Here is a 26177-nt window from a genome sequence, read left to right as displayed (position 1 = left end):
TATTGTCAAAACACATTTTAAAGATAACTTTGTATGACGGATGTAGTGAAACAGTTGGTTGGGTCTCTGAGGGAAATCAGGTTTTGGAAGAATTTTTTCACTCAATTTAGTGGATTTAGCAGCATAAGAGAAGAGAATCTTCCAATTGTTTCAACCTTTTCAAAACTGCATTTAACAATTTTGAAAATTTGTGTCAACAATAAGAGTAGGAAGAGAGTGCTGGCTGGGGAATATCACCCAAGCCAGTTCTTATAACCTGTCTGCTTTATTACCTCTTCAGTGTAGAAAGTCCTTTATGTAACTGCATACTCAAAACTGTTGTCTGGAAGCTCAGTGTTTGAGCACACTCAAATTACTTTCCAAGTATTCTTTTGTGTAGAATATGTCATCTGATTGCATTTGGTGTTTTGGATCACTTTTCTTTTATGCATCCACCTGTTTCCACCTTGCTTTTGGAAAAAACCTTGTAACTATTTACATCTGATTTTTACTTTATCTTACAATGCTCAATTTAATTTTCCCTTAAGAAAAGTTTACAGTACTGTTATGGAGGCATAAAGTATGGAATAAAACACCACAGTGACATTTACATGACTCATTAAATACGATACTTTATTTACAGTAATACCTTTTGTAACAGTTTTTATTATTCCTTTCCCAGTTTCTGTAACTTAGCAAATTGTGTTTTGTCTTGAATTAATTTGTGTTATGGGGCTGTTTACTTAGCTAAAATGCAAATACATAAATAAGGAAACCTTTCATAAATTTGAGATTTATCAGGGAATGGGTTGTGCCTGTTGGCCTGTTTATTTGTTTCTCTCTACTCAGGATAAGTAGGATTTTCTGACCTGCTAGCTTGTCTCAGACATTAGAGGAGCAGCCAAAAAAAACCCCAAAAAACCAAAACCCAACCCAAGAAAGAAAAGAAAAATGTAAATTTTTCATAGTAGGTGAAAGTATGCATTGGGAAATAAAATTTATTATCCATTAACCTGTCAGGTGACTGCTTTGTGTCCCCAGGCAACCCAAGTTTTTCCCAGTTTTGTGATGATTTTCCCAAATGGACACTTTTTTTTTATCCTTCACTCTTATTTTCTTCTCTGCAGGCATTTTTGCGAGCTCTTGTAGAATGTACCAGCAATGCGGGAGAAAAACGGAGGCTTCAAGAGCTTTGCAGCAGACAAGGAGCCACTGATTACACACGCTTTATTAGAGAGTCTAATGTTTGCTTGCTGGATTTACTTCATGCTTTTCCAAGCTGCAAGCCTTCACTTAACCTGTTAATTGGTAAGTGACTGATTTAGACTTAATTAGGCTTTCTTTCTGAAAATGCATCAGACTAAATGTTCAGTTTCCCAAGAAAGGGGAATAACTGTTCTGTTAACTGCCTTAGAAATATTGTAGTATTCATAGTGATGAAACTCAAACTAATTTTGGGGAACAGAGCTCTGTGCGTGTAATCTTTGGCCTTCATTCTGCAAACACTTAGGTGTATACCTGTGCTTCAGTTGACTCTGAATTGCTCCTATGCATAAAAAAAATAGCATAAGGTGTTTACAGGATTAGGGTCAGTTACTCCACTGTATGTTTTCCGGTATTTGATGTGCCTGATTTTACTTGTTGTCACCATACCCAACCACACTGTTCACTTAGTGATATGTCTGTCTCCTTTTAATATGCCCTTCTCCTCAGCCAAAATGTTCAGTCTGCATGCTAGGACAAGTCATTCCTTTCAAGACATGGTATCTATGTATGTATATGTACATATATATGTAGATATAAATGTCTGTGTGGGAGGGCGATATATATATAACGCTGAGTTATATATATATATATATATATATATATGTATATATAACTTGCTGAGTTAGTTACACCTCTAATGCACCCCAGTGTGTGTGTGTATATATATATATATATATATATTGGATTTCTCACTGAAAAAAATGCCCAGTAAACTCCTGTCTCTGTTATTGTTTTGGGTTTTTTTTCCAGCTATGATTTCAAAATTTGTATAGGTATTCATAGTGGTTTGAAACTGAACTGGCACGTCTGCTTCTAGGATGTTATATATAGGAAGCTTTCAATCAAGCAATTCCTATTCTGAGAGCTTTTGAGCTCCATAAAGTAGTCTTAGATGAAAGGTAGGGAAAACTAAATTTCAAGCTTCACTTTGTCCACTAGCTACTGGCATCTCTTCTATGCACATTACAGTTGTTTTTAATTGACCAACAACCCCATACATTAACTGTTGTGGCCTCATTTTATGGTATCTCTAACAGATGTTTCACAAAGTCTAAAAAACATTCACGCTTAATGGCTTATTTCTGAGACACAAACATTGAATGTTAATAGAGTGAAACTACAGTTAAATTGTAGTATGCTTGTAACCTCTTCTAGTGTAAACACTCATTATATGGTATTTTCATTTTGGGGACTCAAACAATAAGTGATGCTTTTATTTTTATTATTTTTAATTTTTCAGAACATCTTCCTAAATTACAACCCAGACCCTATTCAGTGTCAAGGTAATGAAATATTCAAATTATATCTTCTTGGTTATTTAGGTATGTTTTTTTTTCTCAAGTGTGTGTGCATGCGCATATGTTATGATCTAAAGAAGAAAGAGAGGAATGAAGGATAAAACCTGAGGAAAAAGTGATTGTGTCCCTGTTGCAAAAACACCCCAGGGTTTGACTATTTCAAACAACATTGTTTTGAGTGTCTGGCAAGACTTTGATAGGGTTCTCAGGAACAAGCTCACACACATGTGAATCTGATAGAGAGGAATTCGCATTCCCTTCTGTAGGCACTGGCCTCTGAATCCAATCTTAAGATGTTTTATAACTATATATAAATATCACACAATTAACTAAACACTGCTGACTATATATAAATATCACACAGTTAACAGAACACTGGGAATCTTGAGTCAAGTGAGGTGGTTTGGGTTGCAAATGGACTTGCTGTAAGATTATACAGCTCTCTCTCAGGTTTTGTTTTTTTAAAATACTTTTATCTTTACAGTTCAAACTTATATCAGCCAGGAAAACTATGTTTTGTGTTCAATATTGTGGAATTTCCTGCCTGTTCCACTAGACCAGTCTCACGGAAAGGGGTATGTACAGGCTGGCTTGCTGAGTTAGTTACACCTCTAATGCACCCCAGTAAAAACACTCTGGATGCAAAAGGAGGAAGCCCTTCAACTGAAAAGGTACGAATATTATATCTAAACTCGTTAATCATTAAATTTATATGTTTGAAACAACTGCAAGTTTCTCTGTTAACTGCTCTAATGTAATGCAGGTGTTCTGGCAGTATGCATCTTCATTTTGCAGTTCTACTCTCCTTGTAAGTTTACCCTTCTCTGTGTAACACGTTTGGAATTTCATTGCTGACTTGCTAAACTCAGGTATCCACAGATAAAGTACAACATGAGCAGTGAAACTTCCCATCGCTGAAAGGCCAGAGTAATTTTCTAACCCACTGTAGTCTTAAGCAAGTCTTGGAAGATGCTTTCATGGACCATACCACTGGGCAATTAAATGATTATGGCTGTTAGTGTTGTAGGAGAGAGGCACTTGATCACTTCCAGGTGGTGGATAATAGGGGAGAAATCATAAACCTCTTCTTGTCAAGCCTCACACAGTTTGCAAAACCAAGTTATTGAATGTGACACAGAGGACAATCTTCTGTGGTATTTCTGATACGCATCAAAGATGGTTTGGCCTAGTGGGTATTATTAAGAGAATGTACTGTTCTGGTTTTTTTCTTCTTTTCCTTTCATGGCAGAGAAACTATGTAATTAAACAATCTCAAAGTTATTAGGTGTAAGCTAATTATTAAAAATTTGGAATTCTACTATATAATTAATATGACAAAAGAACTACTGCCAGTGTAATCTATATTTGATGAAGAAAAATGGACACAAGTGTAGAATTTGGTTACAAGAAAACTGTGCCAATAATTCAAAGTGTTGGTCTGTCAAAATGGAAGGAAAACCCACACAAGTTATCTTAATTTTTTAAAACTAACTCCAAAACCAAGCTGATTAATATGTGCATCGTATATCTTATTCTAGTATTCACATCTGCTCTATATTTAAAATGCAATTGATTTGCAATATATTAAAGATCAAACATGAAACAGAGGTGGAATAAAAGAAAAAAAAAGGATTATCACAAAATGAGTCTGAATAATGTTCAGAATTTGCATCGGCTGCACAAGCTAGAATTCAGTACAGATAACTGTACAGCAATATACATAGATTGCAGAAATATGTGGAATACCAGTCCAAAATAGATGAGTGTGATCTTATGCAAAAATACATTAGATTAATTGAAAACACTTTACAGTATAAATGTGTTTGCCCTTTGCAGTATTTTTTAAAGGAATGGCCAGTTTGGAATTGTTAATAGAGAAAATAACCTCCGAACTCAAGTGTGGTTTGAAGAGTAAGTGTAATAGAAATACAAATGTTGCCCCCTGCAGCAAAAATTGTACTATTTTTTATCATCATCAAACCAGAAAAATAATCCTTTTTAACATTCTAGTATCTGTAGTGAATTAAATTATAAGAAATGAGTAGTGCTAAACCACTCAGGTTTACAGAGCAAAGTTTAAATAACTTAGTCTAGTGCTTCATTCTTTCCTTAAACTTGAAAGTAAATTCAAATCCTTTCATAATTAATATGCAAAATAAATTGGATGTTTGCTTATGACTTTAATGGATGAAGCTCTGCTATGGCTGCTGCTGAGTCTTGAATAATCTTTTAAAGAATTAAAAATAGTCATTACTCATTTTCTAAACATTATGTTAGCCATGCCTCAGAAAACAGTTGCGGAGCTCCTGTGAAAATCATATTTCAACTTCCTTTCAAACACAGATTTGAAGATCAGAATTAGGGTTTCTCAGTGGAATCATATAAACCGTTTCTCAAGGTCTTTGAGAAGTTATCTGCCTCCCCTCACCCATATGCATTTTTGGAGATGATGCTAAACTGTTACGAAAATTAAGAAAACAAACTTGGTATCAGTAGGCTTCAATTTGCTATAAACAAATCCTTACCTCCACCGGAATGTTTTTAGATGTCCACAATGTAAAAAAAGTTTGAGTTGCCTATCATAGCAATAAGCTTTGCTTCCTTTTGAGTACCAGCACCAATTACATGAATTTTCTTAACGGTATTCCTCAAATTTATGGTGTGGTCAACTTTCATACTCACAAACTCATGTTTGTGTGGTTTTGCCTAGTTTTTCTCCTGATTAATTAATAGGTTTGTAAGTATGGTGTGTTATTTTCAGAAACTCATGTGAAATTTTATTCCAGATGTCTGTATGGCATTAAAAATAAACTCTGAAGGTCAGGATTTGAAAGGGTGTGTGTACATGTACACTGTGTAAATATCCTAAAGGTTCTGAAATGTTCATGGCATTTTCACTGCTTAAAAATATTCTTCAATTATATTCTATCTAATTTCATTTTAGATATCTATTTTTGCTCGTCCAAACAATACTTTCCACTTGCCTGCAGACCCATCTGTCCCATTCATGATGGTTGGTCCGGGAACAGGAATTTCACCATTTATTGGTTTCCTACAACATAGGTATGTACCAAATTGTTACCTCGAAAGCAGCCTCTTTGTGTTGAGGAAATTACAGCCTCAGCTTTTGAGTACAAATATAGTTAGGGGTTTTTTTTCTTTTTAATTTTTGTAGCAGTGGTGTCAATTGGAAAGTCTTATTAATTTTAAATAAGCAGTGCTTGTTTATTTATTTGTTTTTCAAATGAGTTAAACTTACACTTTCATCTGACTGTATTTAATATCCGTAGTGGATATATAAGGAATTGGGCAAATTGCAGAAACAATAATAAGAAATTAAATCTTTTATGTGTGTAGTGCTAGTGGAAGCCCTGTAAGTGGTTGGTAGTTGTTAGAAACAGTATTGATCGGCTTAACTTTGATATTCAAAATTATTTTCCTTGAGAAGTGACATTTATATTAAAAGCCCTGGCATGCTGAATGTCGAGTTTTCTACCACATTCCCCTATTTCTGTGTGTTTACACATTTTGATGTTTTAAGATCAGGAGCTTGACACCTGAACCCTTAACTGGGCAGTAATCTTGGGTTTTGTGGGTTTGTATTTGAGGGAAGGTGGATCCCTTTGTTTTCCTTCCAATTCCAGCAGCATAATTTTGCAAGACAAAGAGGCGCTTCTTCAAAAAGTGACAGGTACCTCATCACCAGGCATGTGTAAGAACATGATCATTTGGAGGAAACAATGAATGGGAAGAGTGGAATATTTGGGCAGGAATGGTTGCAGGTTTTATAGGTATCCAACACATCTTGTATTGTTCCTGCATGATTCATTTGTTCCAGCGAGATGATGGAGTTTATTGCATGCTGTAACAATTATTTTAAAACCATTTAATTTGAGAGAAAAGTGAAATTTTGACATGATGTTTCTGACTTTAACCAAATCATTAGTACAAACCTTACTCCTTAGTCTTAACCCCCAAATATAGCTTTATCTCTCAGAAGTATTTTGCATTTTATTTTAAAGGATTCATAGCATTTCATAAGCATTTTACCAATGATAAATAAAAACTTTCTCTCAAAATATAACTAGAAAGTTGCAGCTAAAACCCCTATAAAGTAATAACCTTCAGCATTATTTCAAAAAAATGCAGTAACTCTGCTGGTGATGTAGTAGTAAATAGATTGTTATTCATAAAGCCTTGCAGGTTTTTACAGTTAAATGGAAAGTGTGCTAAAAATGCTTCATGCTGAGTTTTCCCAGGTGTTTTTACAGGGCTTCCAATGGATGATAAAGGGTAGTGATCTCCTTATTCAGCAGTCAGGGTTGCTTTGTGAGATGTTTGGAAGTGTCAAACTTGGCTATTCCAATATGAAACTGTGGCAAAAAAAAATCCATCTTTAAAGTTGATTGATTTTGAGCTGGGCCAAAAGTGAGTACTCAAGAAAATCAGAGAAGGAGGGTTTGACTGTGATTTACCTTATGCTGTTTCACATTTCTGCCAATACAGAGGTTTATTAAAGCACTGCTTTAAATGAGAATTAGGTTATGGGCATTTTAGATTCTGCACTTCCTAAAAACATGATTTGATTTACGTACTATCAATACATTCTTCTTATTTGGTCTGTTTAGGCAAAAGCTCAGAGAAGAACATACAGACTGGGAATTTGGAGAGACGTGGCTGTTTTTTGGTTGTCGGCATCAAGATCGAGACTATTTGTTCAAGCAAGTTCACTATTTAACATTAATTTTGTATTCATGAGAGAATGCTTATCTCAGAGTCATTACTAACAGTTTTTATTGCCTTTCAGAGATGAGCTCAGATGTTTTCTTGAAAATGGTACGTTAACTCATCTTAAGGTTTGTTTCTCAAGAGACTCTTCAACTGCAGAAGTAGCCCCACCTAAATATGTGCAAGATGTCATTAGGCTTTATGCTAAGGAAGTTGCCCGAGTCCTGCTGAAAGAGAGAGGTTACTTCTACGTATGTGGGTGAGTAGAGTGGAGATGGACTGTCTCAGAAAGAGCACAGAGTTAGCAGAAGTTTGAGGCTTTAGAAAGACTTATTGCTGTCTGAAAGGACCAACATGATGCTGAAATAGCCTTCCTGGATTGCTTGAAGGTCATCACTATGTCCATTTTTTCCAATACAGTCTTGAAAGTAGACCTTGTAATGACACAGTTCCACTGGTTGCTTGAGTCACTTATTACTACTTTCCCTTTTTTAGTATTTAATTAAGGTATAGGAGGTTTCAAGCTAATAGATTTCTCTTGAGAAAATGAGATACTTGAATACGTGTGATGATAAACTGCACAGCTGTGAGATAGCAGCAGTTCTCTGCTGCTGTCCCAGGCTTGGATGGGCCACAATACTAAATTCCACGATAGTAATTTATTTTAATGCGGGAAGTTTTATTTGTGGAAGCTAACTTACCTGGAGGTTTGAGATTTTTAGGAATTTTGTTGATAAATGGACAAACTGTTTGAACGTAGAGCCCAATGTCAATACTTTCTCCTGCAAGAATAAATGTCAGCTATTTGTATTAAAAGCAGCATTATTAATGAGTGAGAGTGGGGTTTTTTTGTTTGGTTGGGTTTTGGGTTTTTTTGTATTGGAACCATATGGTGATATAATAATAAAAAATACTTCAGCAGGTCCAGTTCTCCCTAAAAGAAAACAGTTATTCTGTGACAGCTCAACTAGGGTTCCAAGGTTTTTTTTTTCTTACAAATTACAGCATGCTGGAAACTTTCTAATGTTTGATTGAGAGAAACCCTTCTTACTGTCAGTGCCCAGCTACACAAAAACTCAGTGAGAATCTTGCCATACAATATAGAAGCTGTACTTGTGTTTGGAGTTTTATTTTTAGTGCCTGTTTTCCTGGCTCTGAAGCTATTGATAAAAGGAAAAATACACATTTTCCTCCCTCCTACCCCCTTTTCTTTTTCCAGAGATAAGAAGCACATGGCTGATGGTGTAAGTGATGCTGTAGTGGATGTTATAAGCATGGAAATGGAAGTTGACAAATTGGAAGCAATGAAAATCCTGGCCACGCTTCGAGAAGCAAAACGATATTTGCAGGATGTTTGGAGCTAATATTTAGCTTTTCCTATGCCTTTGTAACACAAAAGATTTTGTTTCACACTTATACTTTTAACTAGAAGTTATTGTCAGAAGTGCTGCCTGTAGTCACACAAATCTTAACTTTCTCTATTGACCTCTCAAACAGGAAGATGTAACCTTTTAAATGACAACAAGCCAGGCTGCCTTTTGAAGCGTATGATGTTTTGACAACATTACATAATGGACTGCCTCAGTGCCTTGTTTCTCATTTTAAGATTGGTTTCACATAGAAAGTAAAAACTTCTGTACTTGTACAAGTATAATTGTATGTTTACATCATGTATTTTTTCCTATAATGTATACATAAAGAAGCTACAGAGCAAATATGATGTTACACACTAATTTGTGCATCATCAAATGTATTACTGACTTGCCAAGATTTATTTGAACATGTATTGGCTTTGTACGGCAAGGTTTTGGTAGCAGGGGGGCTACAGAGGTGGCTTCTGTGAGAAGCTGCTAGAAGCTTCCTTGATGTTGGATCTGAGATGGACCTGCCACTGGCCAAGGCCAAGGCCAAGCCCGTCAGCAACAGCGGTTGCACTTCTGCGATAACATCTTTAAGAAGTGGGGGAAAGGGGTGTAACTGGGGTAGCAGCAGCCAGAGAGAGCAGTGAGAAGATGAGAGCAACAACTCTGCAGACACCAGGGTCAGTGAAGAAGGAGGGGGAGGAGGTGGTCCAGGTGCAGGAGCAGAGATTCCGCTGCAGCCTGTGGTGAAGACCGTGGTGAGGCATGCTGTCCCCCTGCAGCCCGTGGACGTCCACGGTGGAGCAGATATCCACTGCAGCCCATGGAGGACCCCACACTGGAGCAGGTGGATGTACCCAAAGAAGGCTGTGACCCCATGGGAAGCTTGCACTGGACCAGGCTCCTGGCAGGACCTGTGGACCTGTGGAGAGAGGAGTCCACACTGGAGCAGGTTTGCTGGCAGGACTTGTGACCCCGTGGGGGACCCACACTGGAGCAGTTTGTTCCTGAAGGACTGTACCCATGGAAGGGTCCCGCGCTTGAGCAGTTAATGAAGAACTGCAGTCCGTGGGACGGACTCATGTTGGAGAAGTTTGTGGAGAACTGTTTCCTGTCAGAGGGACCCCATGCTGGAGCAGGGGAAGAGTGTGGAATCCTCCCCCTGATGAGGAAGGAGTGGCAGAGACAACATGTGATGAACTGACTGCAACCCCCATTCCCCATCTCCCTGTGCTGCTTGTGGGGAGGAGGGAGAGAAATCGGGAGTGAAGTTGAGCCCAGAAAGAAGGGAGGGGTAGAGGGAACATGTTTTAAGATTTGGTTTTACTTTTCTCGTTACCCTACTCTGATTTTAATTGGTAATAAATTAAATTATTTTCCCCAAGTTGAGTGTTTTGCCCATGACGGTAATTGATGAGTGATCTCCCTGTCCTTATCCTGACCCATGAGCCTTTTGTTATATTTTTTTATCCCCTGTCCAGCTGAGGAGGGAGAGTGATAGAGTGGCTTTGGTGGGCACCTGGTGTCCAGCCAGGGTCATAGAATCATGGAATGGTTTAGGTTGGAAAGGACCTTGAAGATCATCGAGTTCCAACCCCCCTGCCACAGGCAGGGACACCTCCCACTAGACCAGGTTGCCCAAGGCCACGTACGTCCAGCCTGGCCTTTGAACACCTCCAGGGATGGGGCCTCAACAACTTCTCTGGGCAACCTGTTCCAGTGCCTTACCAACCTCAAAGTGAAAAATTTCTTCCTAATGTTCAATCTGAAACTGCCCTCTTCCAGTTTAAAGCCATTCCCTCTCGTCCTGTTGCTACATGCCCTAGTAAAAAGTCCTTCCCCAGCTCTCCTGTAGGCCCCCTTTAGGTACTGGAAGGCAGCAATAAGATATCCTTGGAGCCTTCTCTTCAACCCACTACAGAACACTTCCTAGATACTGAGACTATATGTATTTTTTCAGCTCACACGATGACAGTAACTGCCAAAAGGAATGAATATTCAGAACGTTGGAGAGAAAGGTTACTGTGGAATTTCAATTCTGAAGTTTTCTTTAAATACCTATTTTTTTCATTCCATCGTATCTCAAAGTTTTGCTATACTTTGTGCGAATTCTTATAAGATTTTCCTGCTTCATTCTTTTGAAATCATTGCCATTCCTGTCTCTAAAATGTTTGTGGTTTAATTTACAAGCAAATTCACTGGTTGGGTTGAATTTGGTTGCTGGAGAAATATTGCTTAGTAAATACTTTCTCAGATTACTAATTATTTTTTTTTTAAATTGTAGATATACTAAAATATTGTGTTTTGAAAGCAGTTGTCCTTGCATATGACCATCCACTGCAAAAATCAAGTTGAAAGCAAATTGTTGAAGTATCTGGTCTTCTTTCTAACAAGGGCCATTTAGAGTGCAAATAGGTGGAAGAGTAATAGTGTAGGTCATTCATGCTTCTCCTCAGATCCCTCTTCTCTTCCCTCTGCTTTTTCTAATTTCTAAACATCTGTGTTGTCTCCATGGTTCCTTGTTATACTTAGATCTTTCAAGATCAACACAAAGTATGAGAGACTATTTTAGACAAATAATTGTTTATTTCCTGGGGAGAATTCTTGTTTTGTTTTGCCTTATGCATGATCAGAACCACGTCGCTTATTCCAAGTCTTGTGGTTGTCTAGTGATTATTAGTTAATTGGTAGGTAAATCAAGAAAAAAATATGGGAAAAATATGATGATCAGTTAGAATAAAATTGTGTATTTAAAGAAGAAACATTCTAGTGCAGTGCCTGGAATTAAGGTTTTGATATAACCTGTGTGATGATTATTTAAATATCCTTGGAAGAGATCAACTAAAATTTTCATGGAATCATGGAATTTTCAGAGTTGGAAGGGACCTCTAGAGATCATCTAGTCCAACTCCCCTGCCAAAGCAGGATTGCCCAGAGCACTACTCAGGACTGCATCCAGGCGGGTCTTGAAAATCTCCAGAGAAGGGGACTCCACAACCTCCCTGGGCAGCCTGTGCCAGTGCTCTGTCACCCTCACCGTAAAGAAGTTTTTCCGTGTATTTGAACGGAACTTCCTGTGTTCTAACTTGTGCCCATTACCCCTCGTCCTGTTACTGGGAACCGTTGAAAAGAGCCTGGCTCCATCTTCCTTCAACCCACCCTTTAGATACTTGTACGCCATAATAAGGTCTCCCCTCAGCCTTCTCTTCTCCAGGCTAAAGAGTCCCAGCTCTCTCAGCCTTTCCTCATAAGGGAGATGCTCCAATCCCTTAATCATCTTAGTTGCCCTTCTCTGGACTCACTCCAGCAGTTCCCTGTCCCTCTTGAACTGGGGAGCCCAAAACTGGACACAGTATTCCAGTTGTGGCCTCACCAGTGCAGAGTAGAGGGGGAGAATGACCTCCCTCGACCTACTGGCCACACCCTTCCCTATGCAGCCCAGGATTCCATTGGCCTTTTTGGCAACAAGGGCACATTGCTGGGCCATGGATAATTTACTGTCTACCACAACCCCCAGATCCTTCTCCTCAGAGCTACTTCCCAGCAGGTCCGCCCCTAACCTATACTGGTGCCTAGCATTCTTCCTCCCCAGGTGCAGGACCTTGCACTTGCTTTTGTTGAACCTCATTAGGTTCTTGTCTGTCCAGGTCACGCTGGATGGCAGCACGTCCCTCTGGGGTGTCAGCCACCCCACCCAGTTTGGTATCATCAGCAAACTTGCTGCGGATACACTCTGTCCCCTCATCCAGGTCATTAATGAATTTATTGAACAAAATTGGACCAAGTATTGACCCCTGGGGGACACCACTGGTTACAGTTTTGGTTTTGTGCAGAAATTTTTCAGCAAAACAGTTGTATCGATCACTGTCAAGTAATCTCTACAAAAAAAAAGCTCCGTAGGGAGAGATGGCTTATAGTAATTTCAAATGGTGCATTTTTTGATCTTTGGCACATAAAAAGGAGAGAAGTGCTTCTTTTTTGAGAAGTACTCCAATTTAAAACTTTAATGGAAATGACTAAGGTGCTCATCAACATTTTGCATCAGCCAATCACCTTTACATGTTCTCAAAAATCATGAATGAAAGAAAAAGCTGCAAGTATTGCAATAATAAAGATAAATCATTAGCTACCTTCTGTTAACTGGAGTTTGTTTGGAAATAGCATTTATTGTATCATGTGTGTTCTCAGATAGCTTTTATGATTTTCAGTGCCCCTTGGAAGTTCTTGGAGATTACAGAGAAAAGAATGTTCTTCTGACTACAAGTTGCATTTTTTCCCAGATTTCCTATGGCTATTCATTTTTGCTTAATTACATATCACAATGCAGAAGTTGCGATGACATTTTTAGTAGTACTACAGATAATAACGTGACACCTTTTGGGATATTAGGAGTTGCATGTCCTTTTCTGATCGTGTGTATTGTTTGCCAGAGGGTCTAATTTACAACTGGTATCCATGCGTTTCCCTTCCCCTGTTATCAATTCTCTACAAACCCCAAATACTTGTATTACTTGGTAATGTAACGGTAAGTCTGTAGTGAAGCACGTGGCCTTTATTATGATCTCTTAGAGCAATAGAAAATAGTTGCAGCTTACTCTTAAATTTGGAACTGCATGGTGCAAAGCCCAACCTTCAGACAAACCCCAAATTGTGTTCTTACTTGAAGTGTTTTTGTGTTCACATTCAGTGACATTGACCGGGCAGGAAAGGGAGGGAGGAAAGGACTTCTGAGATACAGGAATCATGGAGATGGAGAAGGTTTGTAATAAGAACTGTATGTTTTTCTTAATTAAATTGTGCCTCTGTATAATTGGATATCGCTGATTTATGACTCCTCCTCAGTGTGCCTTTCAGAAAAGCATACAGAGGTGGACTTTACTACATCTCCTAAAGCTAAACAGGGGATTTTTTTTTTTTTTAACATCTTTTCGCTTTCTTTCATTAGAGAAATATCGTGTATGTGCTTTTCCTCCTAATTCCAGAATTGGTTAAAGAATTCCTTTATCATTTAAATGAAGTAATGATGGTTGTATGCTGTTTCTTGTATTTGAGAGGCTTACAGTCTTTATGCTGGCAACAAGAACCGGTTGTTACATTAAGGCCGTTGCTCCGGAGAAGAATTAATGGTGAAACATTCCTTATGACCGTTTTCTCATCAGTTTCTGAATATTAACCTGAGTTTGTGAAATGTGGGTGATATTACACTTTCTCTTTTAATCTGTAGTTTCAAAAGAGGTTTTCAAATTACTAAACTCATGCCAATTTTTTCAGTTTGCTCTTTCTAAATTCAAGCTGACTTTACTGCACCTGGAAGTAGAAGTAGTATTTCCCCGTTTCTTGCACTTCTATATTCTCTCCTTTTCCTTCCTCCCTCTCTCCCAACTTTTCAGGAAATCTAGAATATTGACAGGAATGGGATGAATACACCTATTTAGCAGTCTCTGAGGACACTGAGCATCTTGAGGAGTTTCTTCTGAAAAATGACAAGGCCAGATGAGAGAAACGGTAAACTCACAGAAACATGAGTAGAGTGTCCATTTTAAGGATCGATCTTAGCTGCTGAACGGCACCTTAAGTGTTGAATGGCAACAGGGATGGCGGGGGAGGAAGGTTATGGGAAGTAAAAGTCCAAGTTGATTAAGTCTCAAAATAAAATAAGCTTGTGGGGTAAGGCAGGGGCTGCATTGCAAGGCATAGAGTTTGTAGGTAATTTGAGAATGCAACCTGCTGTAGGTGACCCTGCTCCGGCAGGGGGGTTGGACTAGATGATCTCCAGAGGTCCCTTCCAACCCTGACCATTCTGTGATTCTGTAATATTGAAATACCTTTTCCCCTCTCTTTCACCATTCCCAGTTATCAGCAACCACGATTTGGAGAAGAATCTGCCAGTGTTTTACCCAAAATGAAACGTTTTGTTCTAAGGAAACTTAGGTCACTGAGCTGAAAGAGGGCTTCTTTTGAGGGCTTCTCCAAACATTGGTTTATTTGGGCCTCTGTAAGTATTTTTGTTCTGACCAAATTTGTGAGTAGGGTAGGAAAAGATTTTAAAAGAAAACAAAAAACCCCCTTGGCTGATTAACTTTTTAACTCAAAGGGACAGAGCAAGGTCGAGTTGTGTGCTGTGCTTGTTGAACCTGTTTCACACATGAGCCTTATCCTATTTTTGATCGCTGCTGGGAAATGTGTAGTGTATTTTGCTGTCTGTTGGGTTCCTTTGGAGATTAAGCCTCAAGACTAAAGTTTTTGGCTTAACCATATTCCAGTTTTACTTTGGAACTAGAAACAGGGAAAGAAGTATTAGCTTAAGAGAAAGTGAGTACGGGAAGTCTTATGGTAATTAGGAGTCATGCTCATAACTCTCTACCTTTCTGTGTGTGGCACTTTTGTTGCTCTGTCTGAGCACTTGGCAGCTATGTACACTGTCCTAACAGCTATTACTCGGCACTGTTCTTAGATAAACTTGCTGTGCTGGGCTGACCCCGGCTGGACACCAGGTGCCCACCAAGGCAGCTCTATTACTGCCCTATCACAAAAGGCTCGTGGGTTGAGGTACGGACAGGGACATCACTCAGCAATTACCCTCATGGGCAAAACAGACTTGACTTGGGGTACATTAATTTAATTTATTACCAATTAAAATCAGAGTAGGGTAATGAGAAATAAACCCAAATCTTAAAACACTTTCCCCCCACCCCTCCCTTCTTCCCGGGCTCCACTTCACTCCCGATTTCTCTCCCTCCTCCCCCCGAGCGGCGCAGGGGGACGGGGTTGTGGTCTGTTCACGACACATCTCTTCTGCTCCTTCTTCCTCAGGGGGAGGACTCCTCTCTTCAAGCCACTATGAGGTGGTTAGTTAAAGTGCTTCCCCCCCCCCTCCTGCCTGTGCCGGTCATGCCAGACATCTGGGCAGTGTAAGACACGGTAGTACCTCCTGTGCCCTTGTGCACGTTCCAGACAGCCCGTCTCCGAAGCCCCGGTACTGCTTAGATTATACTCAGGAACATGGTGAAATCGTGTCATGGAGTTTTGTTTGTTTGTTTGCTTGTGGTTTTTTGACAAGGTCTATTTTTTATTGTTCCTGTCAGCTGCACCCGCTGTTACGTGTCAGCTTCGCTTATGTCCTGCTCTTGGGCAGGCTCCTGGGACAGAAGGATTTTCTCTTCCTTGCCCAACAGAAATATCTGTGCAGCCAGATATTTCTTCTGGTGGAATCGTCTTCCTCACGTGACCCTTAATTCTGTTGTAATTATTTTAGTTTATTTTTCTTCAGATTTTTTTTTTTTTTTTTAAATAGAGTCCAGCAATGATAATTAGTTTCCTGTGAGGCTTTTAAGAGCATGTGCCAGGCAGGTTATATTGTTCAGTTTTTATTCAGCTGGTTAGATACGATCAAGACAGTGAAAGTGTTACTATTCCAACATATTAATTAAAAAAAAAGAAATCCATTTCTGCTTGTTAGATGTTCTTCAATTTCCTGCTTATCCCTTGCAGTCATTCATATTGCTGCGTAGGGCAGGAGGTACGGAATGCCAAAGACTTAGTGGCATCTACACAGGTTTTATGTGAACTCTTCCATTAACCAGTGGCTTACTGCGCTCTTAGCTATTGTAAATACTCTGAAAATCCTAACTTTTTTGAAACCATCCCTGAATGTTATGCAAATACTTCTCCAGCAGTTATATTTTATGCTGCCTAAATAGCAATTACTGTTACTAGACAAAGATGTGTTGTCACATAAACCATATGGATAATATTCACTGCATATTTTATCTAAATGTTATCACGTAGCCTTACTAATACTAATTCCCAGATGATAATATTTCTGTGCTGTTGAGGATACAAATACTTTGTCAAGTTCCCCGCTTGGCTAAAGTAGCGCCCGTGGTGGATACGATATCAGATGCGTACACCTGAATAAAACCTTTGTCCACACCATGGCATAGGTAATTTGAAATGTATCTGACTCAGAAATCATGTGCTTGAATGGAAAAATTCAACTGTAACTGTATATAGTGCTAAATTCCACTTAAATGACCATTTATATTCAGCCCATTACTCTGTAGGCGATTTTTTTTAAAAAAGCAGAATAAAATAACACGTAGCAAACAGATATGAAATGATCTGCCTAAAGCTCAACTTTGACCTTTATGGTTTACATGAGGTCATATGCTTACAACTTTTATTTTCTATAGTGTAAAAATGGATATTTTAATTGCATATTTATGCATTTAGCAATTTGGTATGTTGATGGTCTTGCACAGCCAATTTATTAGTGACTCAGTTTCACTGGATGTCCCTTATATAACAGGGAGACTTTTTTTTTTTTTTTTTTTTGAGTAGCTCTGTCATCCGGCATCTCAGTTTTTTTCCTGCTCTTCAAATGGAAGCTTTGTGCCTCCATCTCTGATTCCGTTTCACGCCAGTTATGCTTCATCTGAGTTGGGAAAACCAAAACTGAATCCAGTAGTCCAATTTCAGACACGACTGATTATACAACAAATAACAGAATATTTTCAGTATTATTTTCTATTCTGTTCTGATTTTGGGGGTGTTAGGGAGGAATAAAAACAGGAGAATCACTGCATGCCTGCTGGTGATTATGGGAAGACTAATACATTGCTAAAAGTTGTGGCCCAGAAGCCTTGGTTACTTATGGTGAATTGAGAGATGAATCTGCGTTGGCAGAATGGTACGAGCAATTGATTTGGATCTGAAAATTGAGCTAGTTGATACAATGGTTTAATACAAGAAGTATAGACTATTTTAATGAATCTCGAGAGTCTGCTCTCCAATTGTAGAGAATGTGTAAGTATGAAAAGCCGCTCAGTATTATTAGAGTTGTCTATCATAAAGAAATCAAAATACTTTGAAAAGCAGTATGTCAATTTGTTTAGTCTCAAACCACTATTCAAATGTGTTTCATATTGAAAAAATTGGAGTTTTATACAAATGCAAATTACAGTCTTGAAAAGTTGATTCAGCACCACTACAAATTATATTCACTTTCATTAGCATTTGAATAAATGCTCCACTTCTGATGGAAAAGGTTTGTCTTGTTGATAAAGCGCTCAAAGCCACTTGTGCTTATTAAAAAAGAAAAGGTTCTACAGTTGGTTTCAAAACAGCAGATTTTTGAGGTTCCATCAGTCAGAGGCATCCAGTCAGTCTAATCTGCTTTTAACTCTACTGCTTAGACGATTGATTGGATTTCTTTAATTTGTTTTGTTTTGTTTTGTTTTGTTTTGTTTTTTCAATGCATTTTATTGTAACTTGCTGGAAGATCAGCAGTGCTGTTTCCAGTACTTTCTCCTCACTGGTGGGACAATGGTATTTTTAAATTGTTTTTCAGGTTGTGTGAGAAAACGGTGTCAATTACCCTTGATTTATGGACATCCCCAAATCAAAACAGAATTATGGGGCTATGTCTACTCAGCATTTTTAGGCAGGGCCAGATGCTGAAATCAACACTTATGCATTCACGTATCTCTTTCCGTGTGTTTGTCTAAACTGCTCTGTCTTCCAGCTAAATGCTCTCTCCCTGCTTGTGATTCTTGTAAACTGCCACTTCTTGAGACTAAGATGATACTGCACTCTTTTTCTTTTGGTGAGGACAGATTCCTACAGAATTAGCCAGTCTTTATGTCACCAGCACTCATTTTTGCTTTCTACAATGATGAGAAAGGAGCGGTGTATGAGCTACTGAAACTACAGGCAGATAAACACCTTGTGACTCTTGGAAGACTCTGTTTTCAAGAAAGAATCTCTTTCCTTTTTTCACCTTCCGGTTCCTAACCATGTTGAGAGGGGGTGGCATTGATGCCAACAGAAGCCCCCAGAGGCACAGTTTGACAGTAGTAAATTTTTAGTTTTTTCTTGCTTAACAACAGCTGGAGCAAACACAGATAGGAGGGTGTGCAATAATTACTAAAATGGTCAATAATACAGCATTGTTGACACATTAAGGAAAGGTATAAAATCAAAAGGCTCCTAGGGTCAAATACAGCCGCAGCTGGTATGTGAAGAATCCACTACATCTGCGATTCCCTGTACAATATTGCTCGCAAAGCAACACGGGGAGTGGAGTGGGGTGGAGACTCCAAGGCCAAACCCTGTGATAATCCGGAAAACATGGGAACGAGATGGCACCGTGGAACTCTAAGAAGAAAAACAGTGTGGAGGGTGGAGTGGAGTGGAGACACTGCAGCCAAACTCTGTGATGAAATGGGAACTTGAAGACCAAATGGAACCCTTTAAGGTCTTATGGAACTGATAAACTGCCTACTCGTTACCCTGAGCCAACGATCTGTCATTTTTTTATGAAATGCTGTCCTTTGGTGAACTTTGTTCATTATGTCATTATAATACCAAAACACACCTCCATTCCAAAAGCTACCCACCTCCAAGGTGCGACCACTCCTCCTTGAGTCTGCGCCCAGAATTTTTTGAAAACTATACCTTTAAGTGAGAGGCGAGAAAATTTTATACCAATCATAATGAAAATATTTATGACTAAAGTCCCTCAAACTCCACCTTGAAGATAAAAAATGGTATAAAAATAGCCCCAAAAAGAGGGGATATGAGGGAAAACAACATCATGAACAAGTCGAGGAGGACTCCATCAAAGACTGCCTTGACTTCTGGGACCAGTTGACAGGCTGAGCCTCTCTTCCCCCCCCCCAGTAAGGACGCTTGTGGGTAAGATTCGAACACTTGGCTATACCAAGTGCTTCCCTGGGAAACTTAGAAATCTCTATATAGAGTGGCTTTATAACTTAGCGCATTTGTAACCGAGCTATATTGCTAGCATCTTTAGTAATTGCACGTGCTTTGCAGACAGTCGCTATCACCGGCAATCCAAAAGAACTTGTGTATCTGTTGTTAAAATAAACTGTATACCGTGTAGGCAGCCAGTCGTTTGGGTTTTCTCATTGAACGCGACCAAAAAGTGGCTGTGTTAGTTCGTGAGCACGACTGGGCTGAAGGTGCGGTCTGCTATTCGTGTATCCAGAACCGTAACAGTTATATATTAAACGCGCCTGGGCTGATAGTGGTGAATTGGGCACCACTCAGAATTTAAACCTAGCGGCACCTGGCCTCCCACCTCGGTGAGGAGTGTTAGAGAGCAAAGGGGGTTATTTTCTGCCAAAACTAGTTTGCCCCTTAACGCAACAGACGGGTAGAAAGACATTCTGTAACATTTTCCAAATAAATGATTGGATGTCTAAGAATTTCATGCAAGTTAGTTTCTAAAACACCGGTTCCTATGCAGAACACGCTGATTTTTTTTTAAGTTATTTCTGTAAAATTCTCAAACAAAAAGCTAATTCACAAGTAGAAATGACTATATTTCTTACCGACGGACAAGTTTGTTCAGGCTCTTACAGCTTTGCACAAGGAGAGTATTGCATTTTAAGGTAAATGGAAACATTTTTCATGTTTGTAAAACTTCCTACAAAAGTCAATTCAGAACTCATAGGAAATTGGGATAATAATTCTTTCAACAGTTTGTAGTTATTTTGCTTTTTCTTTTTTAATGGGCTACGTAAAACATCTTTGTTTTATTCACACACATGCACGTATATATCTAAATATAAATATACATATATCTATGTATTACCAAGATCTCAATTTAGTTTTTCTCCTTGCTTTACAGGTAAGGCATATTTTGAAATAACTGTCTGGATAACTGTGTCCTTTAGTTTAGACAGCTGTATTTTACTACTAAAACAATGTAGACCTTTATTCAGAAAATGTCAAATGAACACTTCCAAGAAAAAAATAGCCGCCGGGTAGTTCTCTGTATTCATTCAGTGCTATTGGAAGAATATAGGATTTTTCTTACCGTTTCATTTTGCAGAAAGAACGAACCTTATGAATGCACAAATAATAAATAAAAAAGAGGGCATGAATCTGTAAACTGCTGTACAGTTGTGGTAGAAATATTTTTTCCCCTCGTTCATTGTTTCTTATAGTGCCTATAGCATGCTAGGGGCTTTCAAACACATGAAGAAACACAACCGATCCAGTTCATATTAATCTCACTAACTATAAAGGTTTTTTAGAGTTGCATATTACCACCCAACATTGCTGTCAAATTTTGTAAATAGGTTATTAGTCAATGTATTTATATATTCAACATGTAGATTTTGAGTCCAGTCCAGATTATGGTTATGATGACCAGGAGAGGTTCCTGAGGGCTGGAGGGAACCAAGTGTCACTCCTATCTTCAAGATGGACCAAAAGGAAGACCTGAATAACTACAGGCTGGTCAGCTTCACCTTGATCCCTGGGAAGGTGATGGAGCAAATCCTCCTGCAAACCATTTCTAAGGGCAAAATGGTGACCTGGATTAGCCATCATGGATGATGAGGAAATAGTGCCTGGCCAATGTGGTAGCCTCCTAAAATAAGAAGACTGGCTTTCTGGATCTGGGGAGAGCAGTGCATGTCATTTGGTCTCAGATGTAGTGAGGTTTTCAACACTGTCTTACTGATGAAATACAGACTAAAGAAGTGAACAGTGAGGCGAATTGAAAACTGGCTGAACTGCTGGTCTCCAGTGGTTGTGATTAGCTCAACTGGATGCCAGTCACTAGTGGTGTTTCCCAAGGGACAATACTGGGTCCAGCCCTGTTTAACATCTTCATTAATGACCTGGATGATGGGGCAGAGAGCACTCTCAGCAGGTTGGCAGGTGATGCAGTACAGGGGGTGCAGTAGCGGCTGACAGACAAGATGAATGTGCTGCCTTTTAGAGGGACCGTGACAGGCTGGAGCACAGAGCCAACAGGAATCTCACTTGCGAGTGACCTTTGCAAGTGCTTGTCTTCAGCTTGGCTGCTGGCAGCTCTCTTACATTGAGTGTAGTTTCCCCCCAGACAGAAAGGTTCTGGCTTGAGCTTCAGACAATGGAAAGATGTTCCCCAAGGAAACTTGCAAACGAAGAGGAGTCCTGTAGAGGTTACTCAAAGCTTGCATATTAGGGAGTTTGAGGTGTTCTTTGATGCCTCTGATATCTACAGCGTTGTCTGATGGTCTATGGTGTACGTTTTTTTTTCCTGACAATGCTTTCCCAAATGTTCAATATTACACATATTTGGAAAGGGCAGGTCAGGGGAGAGGATTTCACAGACCACTGCTGCAGTCTACCCAGTAGAGCCATTTCCCGTTCCCTGATCTTTGCATTAAAATGATCACTTTTTTTCCTAATAAAGCTTTATGTTGAAGTTCAACGGTGTTTTTCCATTATAAGATTTTCAGTAGCATCTTAAGCACTGGTATGTGACATTTGTTTTGTGCTCCTGCTTTGTTTTGGGCCAAACCCAGATTAATCTCAAGAGAAAATATTCAAGGCATGGTATGAACTTCTGTAATTCAGTACATCTTGGCAAGTTCATCCTCAACAGAGCTAAATTAAAAACAAACTGGTTGACTTACTGTGAGTCAGGCTGCAAAAAAAGGTGCACATGGGCTTCAGAAAGACAGAGTATACATGCCAGCTGGCCTAATAAACAAATTTTGGTTTGTATTTTTACTGTTGGGCTTGTGCAAAGACTGATTATGTTGCTATTTTTTGAGTTATGTATGGAGGCTCTGCAGCAATGGATGACAGTCAGTTTTGATCTGGACAGAGATCCAGGTAATTATGAGTTTCAGGTGATCACTTCTAATTAAATTTCTAATGCATCTGAAGAGGATGGTTAATACTTACTTGTAATGTTGATGTGCAGGGTAGACAACTCTGAAAGTTTCTTGTAGAAAGTAGATGTTAATATACGGCTAAGCCTACCGGGGGTAACCCACAGGGCTCTACTTTGAAATAAGGGACTCGCAGATTTTGAATGCACGTGCTCCTGTCGACGAGGGACTCTGTAAATTCTTGTATATATGACCCGGTGATAGCTGAATGGTAAAGTGAACTGTTTCACAAGTTGTTTGTCATCACCTTGTATGTGCAGCATGACAATCCGTGTTTTATCATATATGATAACAACATAACGTAGCAGTTAAATTACTGTTAGACTCCCCGTTCATTTTGCCAAAGATGCCTGTGAAATTCTTACTCCCCTCGCTGATGACTTATGGTTACTTGGGGCAGCACAGATGCTTTAAATTATTTTCTCATTAAAATCCATAAAATCTCCGAAAATATATAATTCTTGTTAAATGACTAGTTTTCAGATTCTGTGTAGCTCTGAGTATAAATGTGAACCACTGTAAATCAAGTTGTTTTAAATGTATTATAGTATTATGCACATTTTAGTTTAATAATTTATCTCATGTTATGCAATCCTCCGTCGTCAGATTGCACAAACCACCTCCTTGCCTCTTAATTCTTGTACAATACCTTAGTGTCAACTCCAGCTGTTAATTGTATGGAAAAGCTGGACTAAAGTGGTCTTTTTCTATAATGTAACCATGTGGGATCTTTGAAAAGGTTTAGCTAATTTCTCTTTCTTTTATCTTTCTTGCTTCTTTGTCCTTGCACCTTCACGTATACGCTTCTGTCATCTGCTTATCTTCTTTTGCAGATGCATGTATTCCTCTGATAACCCCTCGTCTCTCCTCTGCACGTACTTGTGGCTGTGTTTTTCATGCTAGAAAGTATCCTGTTGGTAGTTTGAATATTTGCATTTAAACATATCTACTTCTAAAGGTGATTCTGCCTTCCTGAAGGTATTTCATGTTTGTGTTTCATGGCAATAATTCCAATGGAAGTATCTAGGCTGGAATTCTGTCCTTTTTTTCCTCGTGTAGAGATCTGGGAATTTTCTTGCAATAAAGTGTAAAGAATCATATAGAAATGGCTGAAACCCAGGAGTCAGCAACAGAAGAACTTTTTTCTACCTGTCGTTGTGTATTTCAGAAATGATTGCCATAAAATCCCATCTTTTTCAATAGGACAAATATTTTATTTGTCTCTTAATGAATTGATTCTGTGTCTCTGAACTCATAGCAGAGAATTTCTGTAGATTCTGTGTTGCCCTCTGCAGAGGATATGCCCTTCTTTTTCTCTGACAGACCACTCAGAATAGAGAGATGGAAATATTGTTTTCTCCAGCACTGAGTCTGGTGACCTCCTAGTGAATATGATGCAGAGAACCATGTCATCCTTTGGGTTTATTTAATTCCAGGTTCAAAAATCTCCTGTCAAGTGAAACAAAGAATATACATGCGTAATATACATGCCTCCAGCTCTGGTTATGTGTAAGATGACAGAAAAACAGTGTGCATCCTCTTTTTCCTGTTCTTATCATCACCCAGGCAGGGAGTGTGTGCGGAAATCAGCCCCTGGCAAGCCAGCAAATAAGCAATCAATAATCAATGTAGCATACATAGATTACTGTTGCTGTAAATCTGCCCATGGGCATATGCATCAGCCTTTTTTTTTTAAGAAATGAGGAGAAGGATCATTAAAGTAGGAATAATGTATCTGAAGAGCCATGAGTATTAGTTTTCGGTATACTTGGTTTTCATTCTCAGATTTTTGTCTCCTTGCTGCATGGTGAGGTTGAGAAGGTTTCTTGGCAGGGCGCCTGTGATTCATTGCTTGCATCGTTCAGAGTAAACACAGCGGCTTTCCTGAGACAGGCTGCCCAGTTTATCTCTGTTGGGAAACTGTAGTAGAGGAATACAATCAAGGCAGTTCCGCCACAGGTGGACTTGCTTTCTAAGGAGGCAGAGGATGCTTGCACTGCTGTCAGCTGCTGGAGGCTCTGCTGTCTTGTTGTCAGCTTTAATTTGCAGTTGAAGTCAGATAAAAATTCCACCAAAGTCAGCAATATGGGAAATGTGCTGAACTAACACGGTCAATCACCTGCCTTGAAGGATGAATGCTTTCTGGCCGACTTACGTTCCTGGTGAGCAAGTGTTTTGGAGAGTGGCATGTGCATCTGCCTTCAGTAAATTCTTTGACCTTTCCAGGAGAGTAAGTGTGTCCTGAAGTGTGTCCCCATGCTGCATCCTACTGACTATATCAACAGTAGCCTCCTGTGCTCCTCAAACACTCCTGCCCTGTTACACAAAGAGTGCATCACCGATCACTCATTGTCAGGGTCTTGGGCAGCTGCAGTGGCAGAGAATACATTTTGATGGTGTTTATCATACCTATCTTCTTTAAGGTGGGGAAGGATGAAAAAGGCAAAATGTTTTTGGAAATGGCAGCCTGGGTAATGTTAAAAGAAGTTGTCTGACATTATATTGTAGAAAGAAAAAACTAAGGATAGCACAGTTTTACTGGGGAAAAAATGTCTAATTTCTTTAGAGAAAATTGTTACTCTAATTAAAAAAAGAAAAAATACGATGTTATCTCAAAACCAAACAGGGGTGGAAATTCTGAGCAAATAATACTGTCAATCAGCAAACCTGTGCTTGGGCATCAGTAAGGAATTCTTATGTTCTAACTTAGAGACTGTGGGTGGATGGCACAACCTCTCTGTAACCCAAGTCTTTTGTGAAATCATCAGTAAAACCATCATAATGTTAAGGGTGAAGCACAAAAGAAATCCATTGTGTCTTTATTTCAGAGGATCAAACACATTATTTTCAGTTTCCCATCCTCACTGTGTCACACTGAATAATTATTGCTATGATCCACTGTCGTCCGTTGCTTGTGTTCTAGTCTAGCAATTTCTGCAAATTTTTATGTTGTCTATTCTACTTACCTGTCATTACCTATATGTTCCTATACTCTTTTTGCACGGTTTTATTTTTACGAATTGGATCAAAGAAAGAATACAAGAGCTACAGCTAGTTTTACTCTTTTGGGTTTTGTGGCTGCATTTTTTGTACTATTCCTGCTCATGTGGATACGCCTCAATAGCATTGGTACCGTATAAACAGAGAGACAGAGAGAATGCACATAAAGAGATACCCATTGTGATGACCTTTGTAAGAAGAGTTGAAAGTATCATGACAATGTTCAGAAGTAAATAAAACATCACTTTAAAAGAAAAGCAGTATGAGAGAAAGCAGTGAGGCTGTCCATTGATTTTAAGTTCATAACAATTTTAGAAGACCTGACAATGATAGCAAAGTCTAGAGGCTGTTTAACAAATTTAACCTCAAGCACTTCTATTTCTCATTTTTGGCTGGTAGAATTAGCTTCATTTCAGAAGTAATGACAGATATACTTCTTGATTTATGATATATTTTGGCTGAGGCCTGAAATAGCCTCTTAAAACCCTTGTAGCAGAAATCTTTTTTATTGAGCTATGGGAGGATTGATCTCCAACAGAAGGTAGAGCAAATTCCTAGTGTAGCCACAAAGTCACATCTTACAAAAGGCATTCATCAAACTTGATGCTCTGTTTAATTTTCTTTTTAAGAGATACAATCTTTCGTAGTGAAACTGCTGTTAATAAGATGTCAAAAAACGCCCCCAAACCATTAATGAGTTTGAAAATGTTTTTAAAGCAGTAACTTGTTTTTCAGAACTGGTGGTTTTGTTCCAAGCTTGAATCTATGCTTCTTAGAATGGCTTAACTATAGTGTTTAAGTTTTAGGCAACTGCAACAACTAAGAAACCGGGCAGTGAGAGTTTGGGA

At 38.9% G+C, this 26177-nt stretch overlaps 1 protein-coding gene across 1 annotated transcript in view; it reads left to right on the top strand.

The window, feature by feature from the left end:
• MTRR (5-methyltetrahydrofolate-homocysteine methyltransferase reductase) overlaps nucleotides 1-10016 on the top strand; it is a 28629-nt gene extending 18613 nt beyond the window's left edge. Inside the window, exons 9-15 of the mRNA XM_082499668.1 lie at nucleotides 1107-1287; nucleotides 2486-2528; nucleotides 3028-3214; nucleotides 5488-5606; nucleotides 7172-7264; nucleotides 7351-7530; nucleotides 8491-10016. Coding sequence (XP_082355794.1) covers nucleotides 1107-1287; nucleotides 2486-2528; nucleotides 3028-3214; nucleotides 5488-5606; nucleotides 7172-7264; nucleotides 7351-7530; nucleotides 8491-8635 — 948 coding nt within the window. The 3' untranslated portion in view covers nucleotides 8636-10016. The remainder of the gene's footprint in view (nucleotides 1-1106; nucleotides 1288-2485; nucleotides 2529-3027; nucleotides 3215-5487; nucleotides 5607-7171; nucleotides 7265-7350; nucleotides 7531-8490) is intronic.
• Nucleotides 10017-26177: the final 16161 nt, after the last annotated feature.

The sequence above is a fragment of the Vanellus vanellus genome (assembly GCF_965231255.1).
Source record: "Vanellus vanellus genome assembly, chromosome: 2".
NCBI classification, from domain to species: Eukaryota; Metazoa; Chordata; class Aves; order Charadriiformes; family Charadriidae; genus Vanellus; species Vanellus vanellus.
Note: the sequence above shows the minus strand (reverse complement) of the source record. Positions and strands in the feature narration are given on the sequence as shown.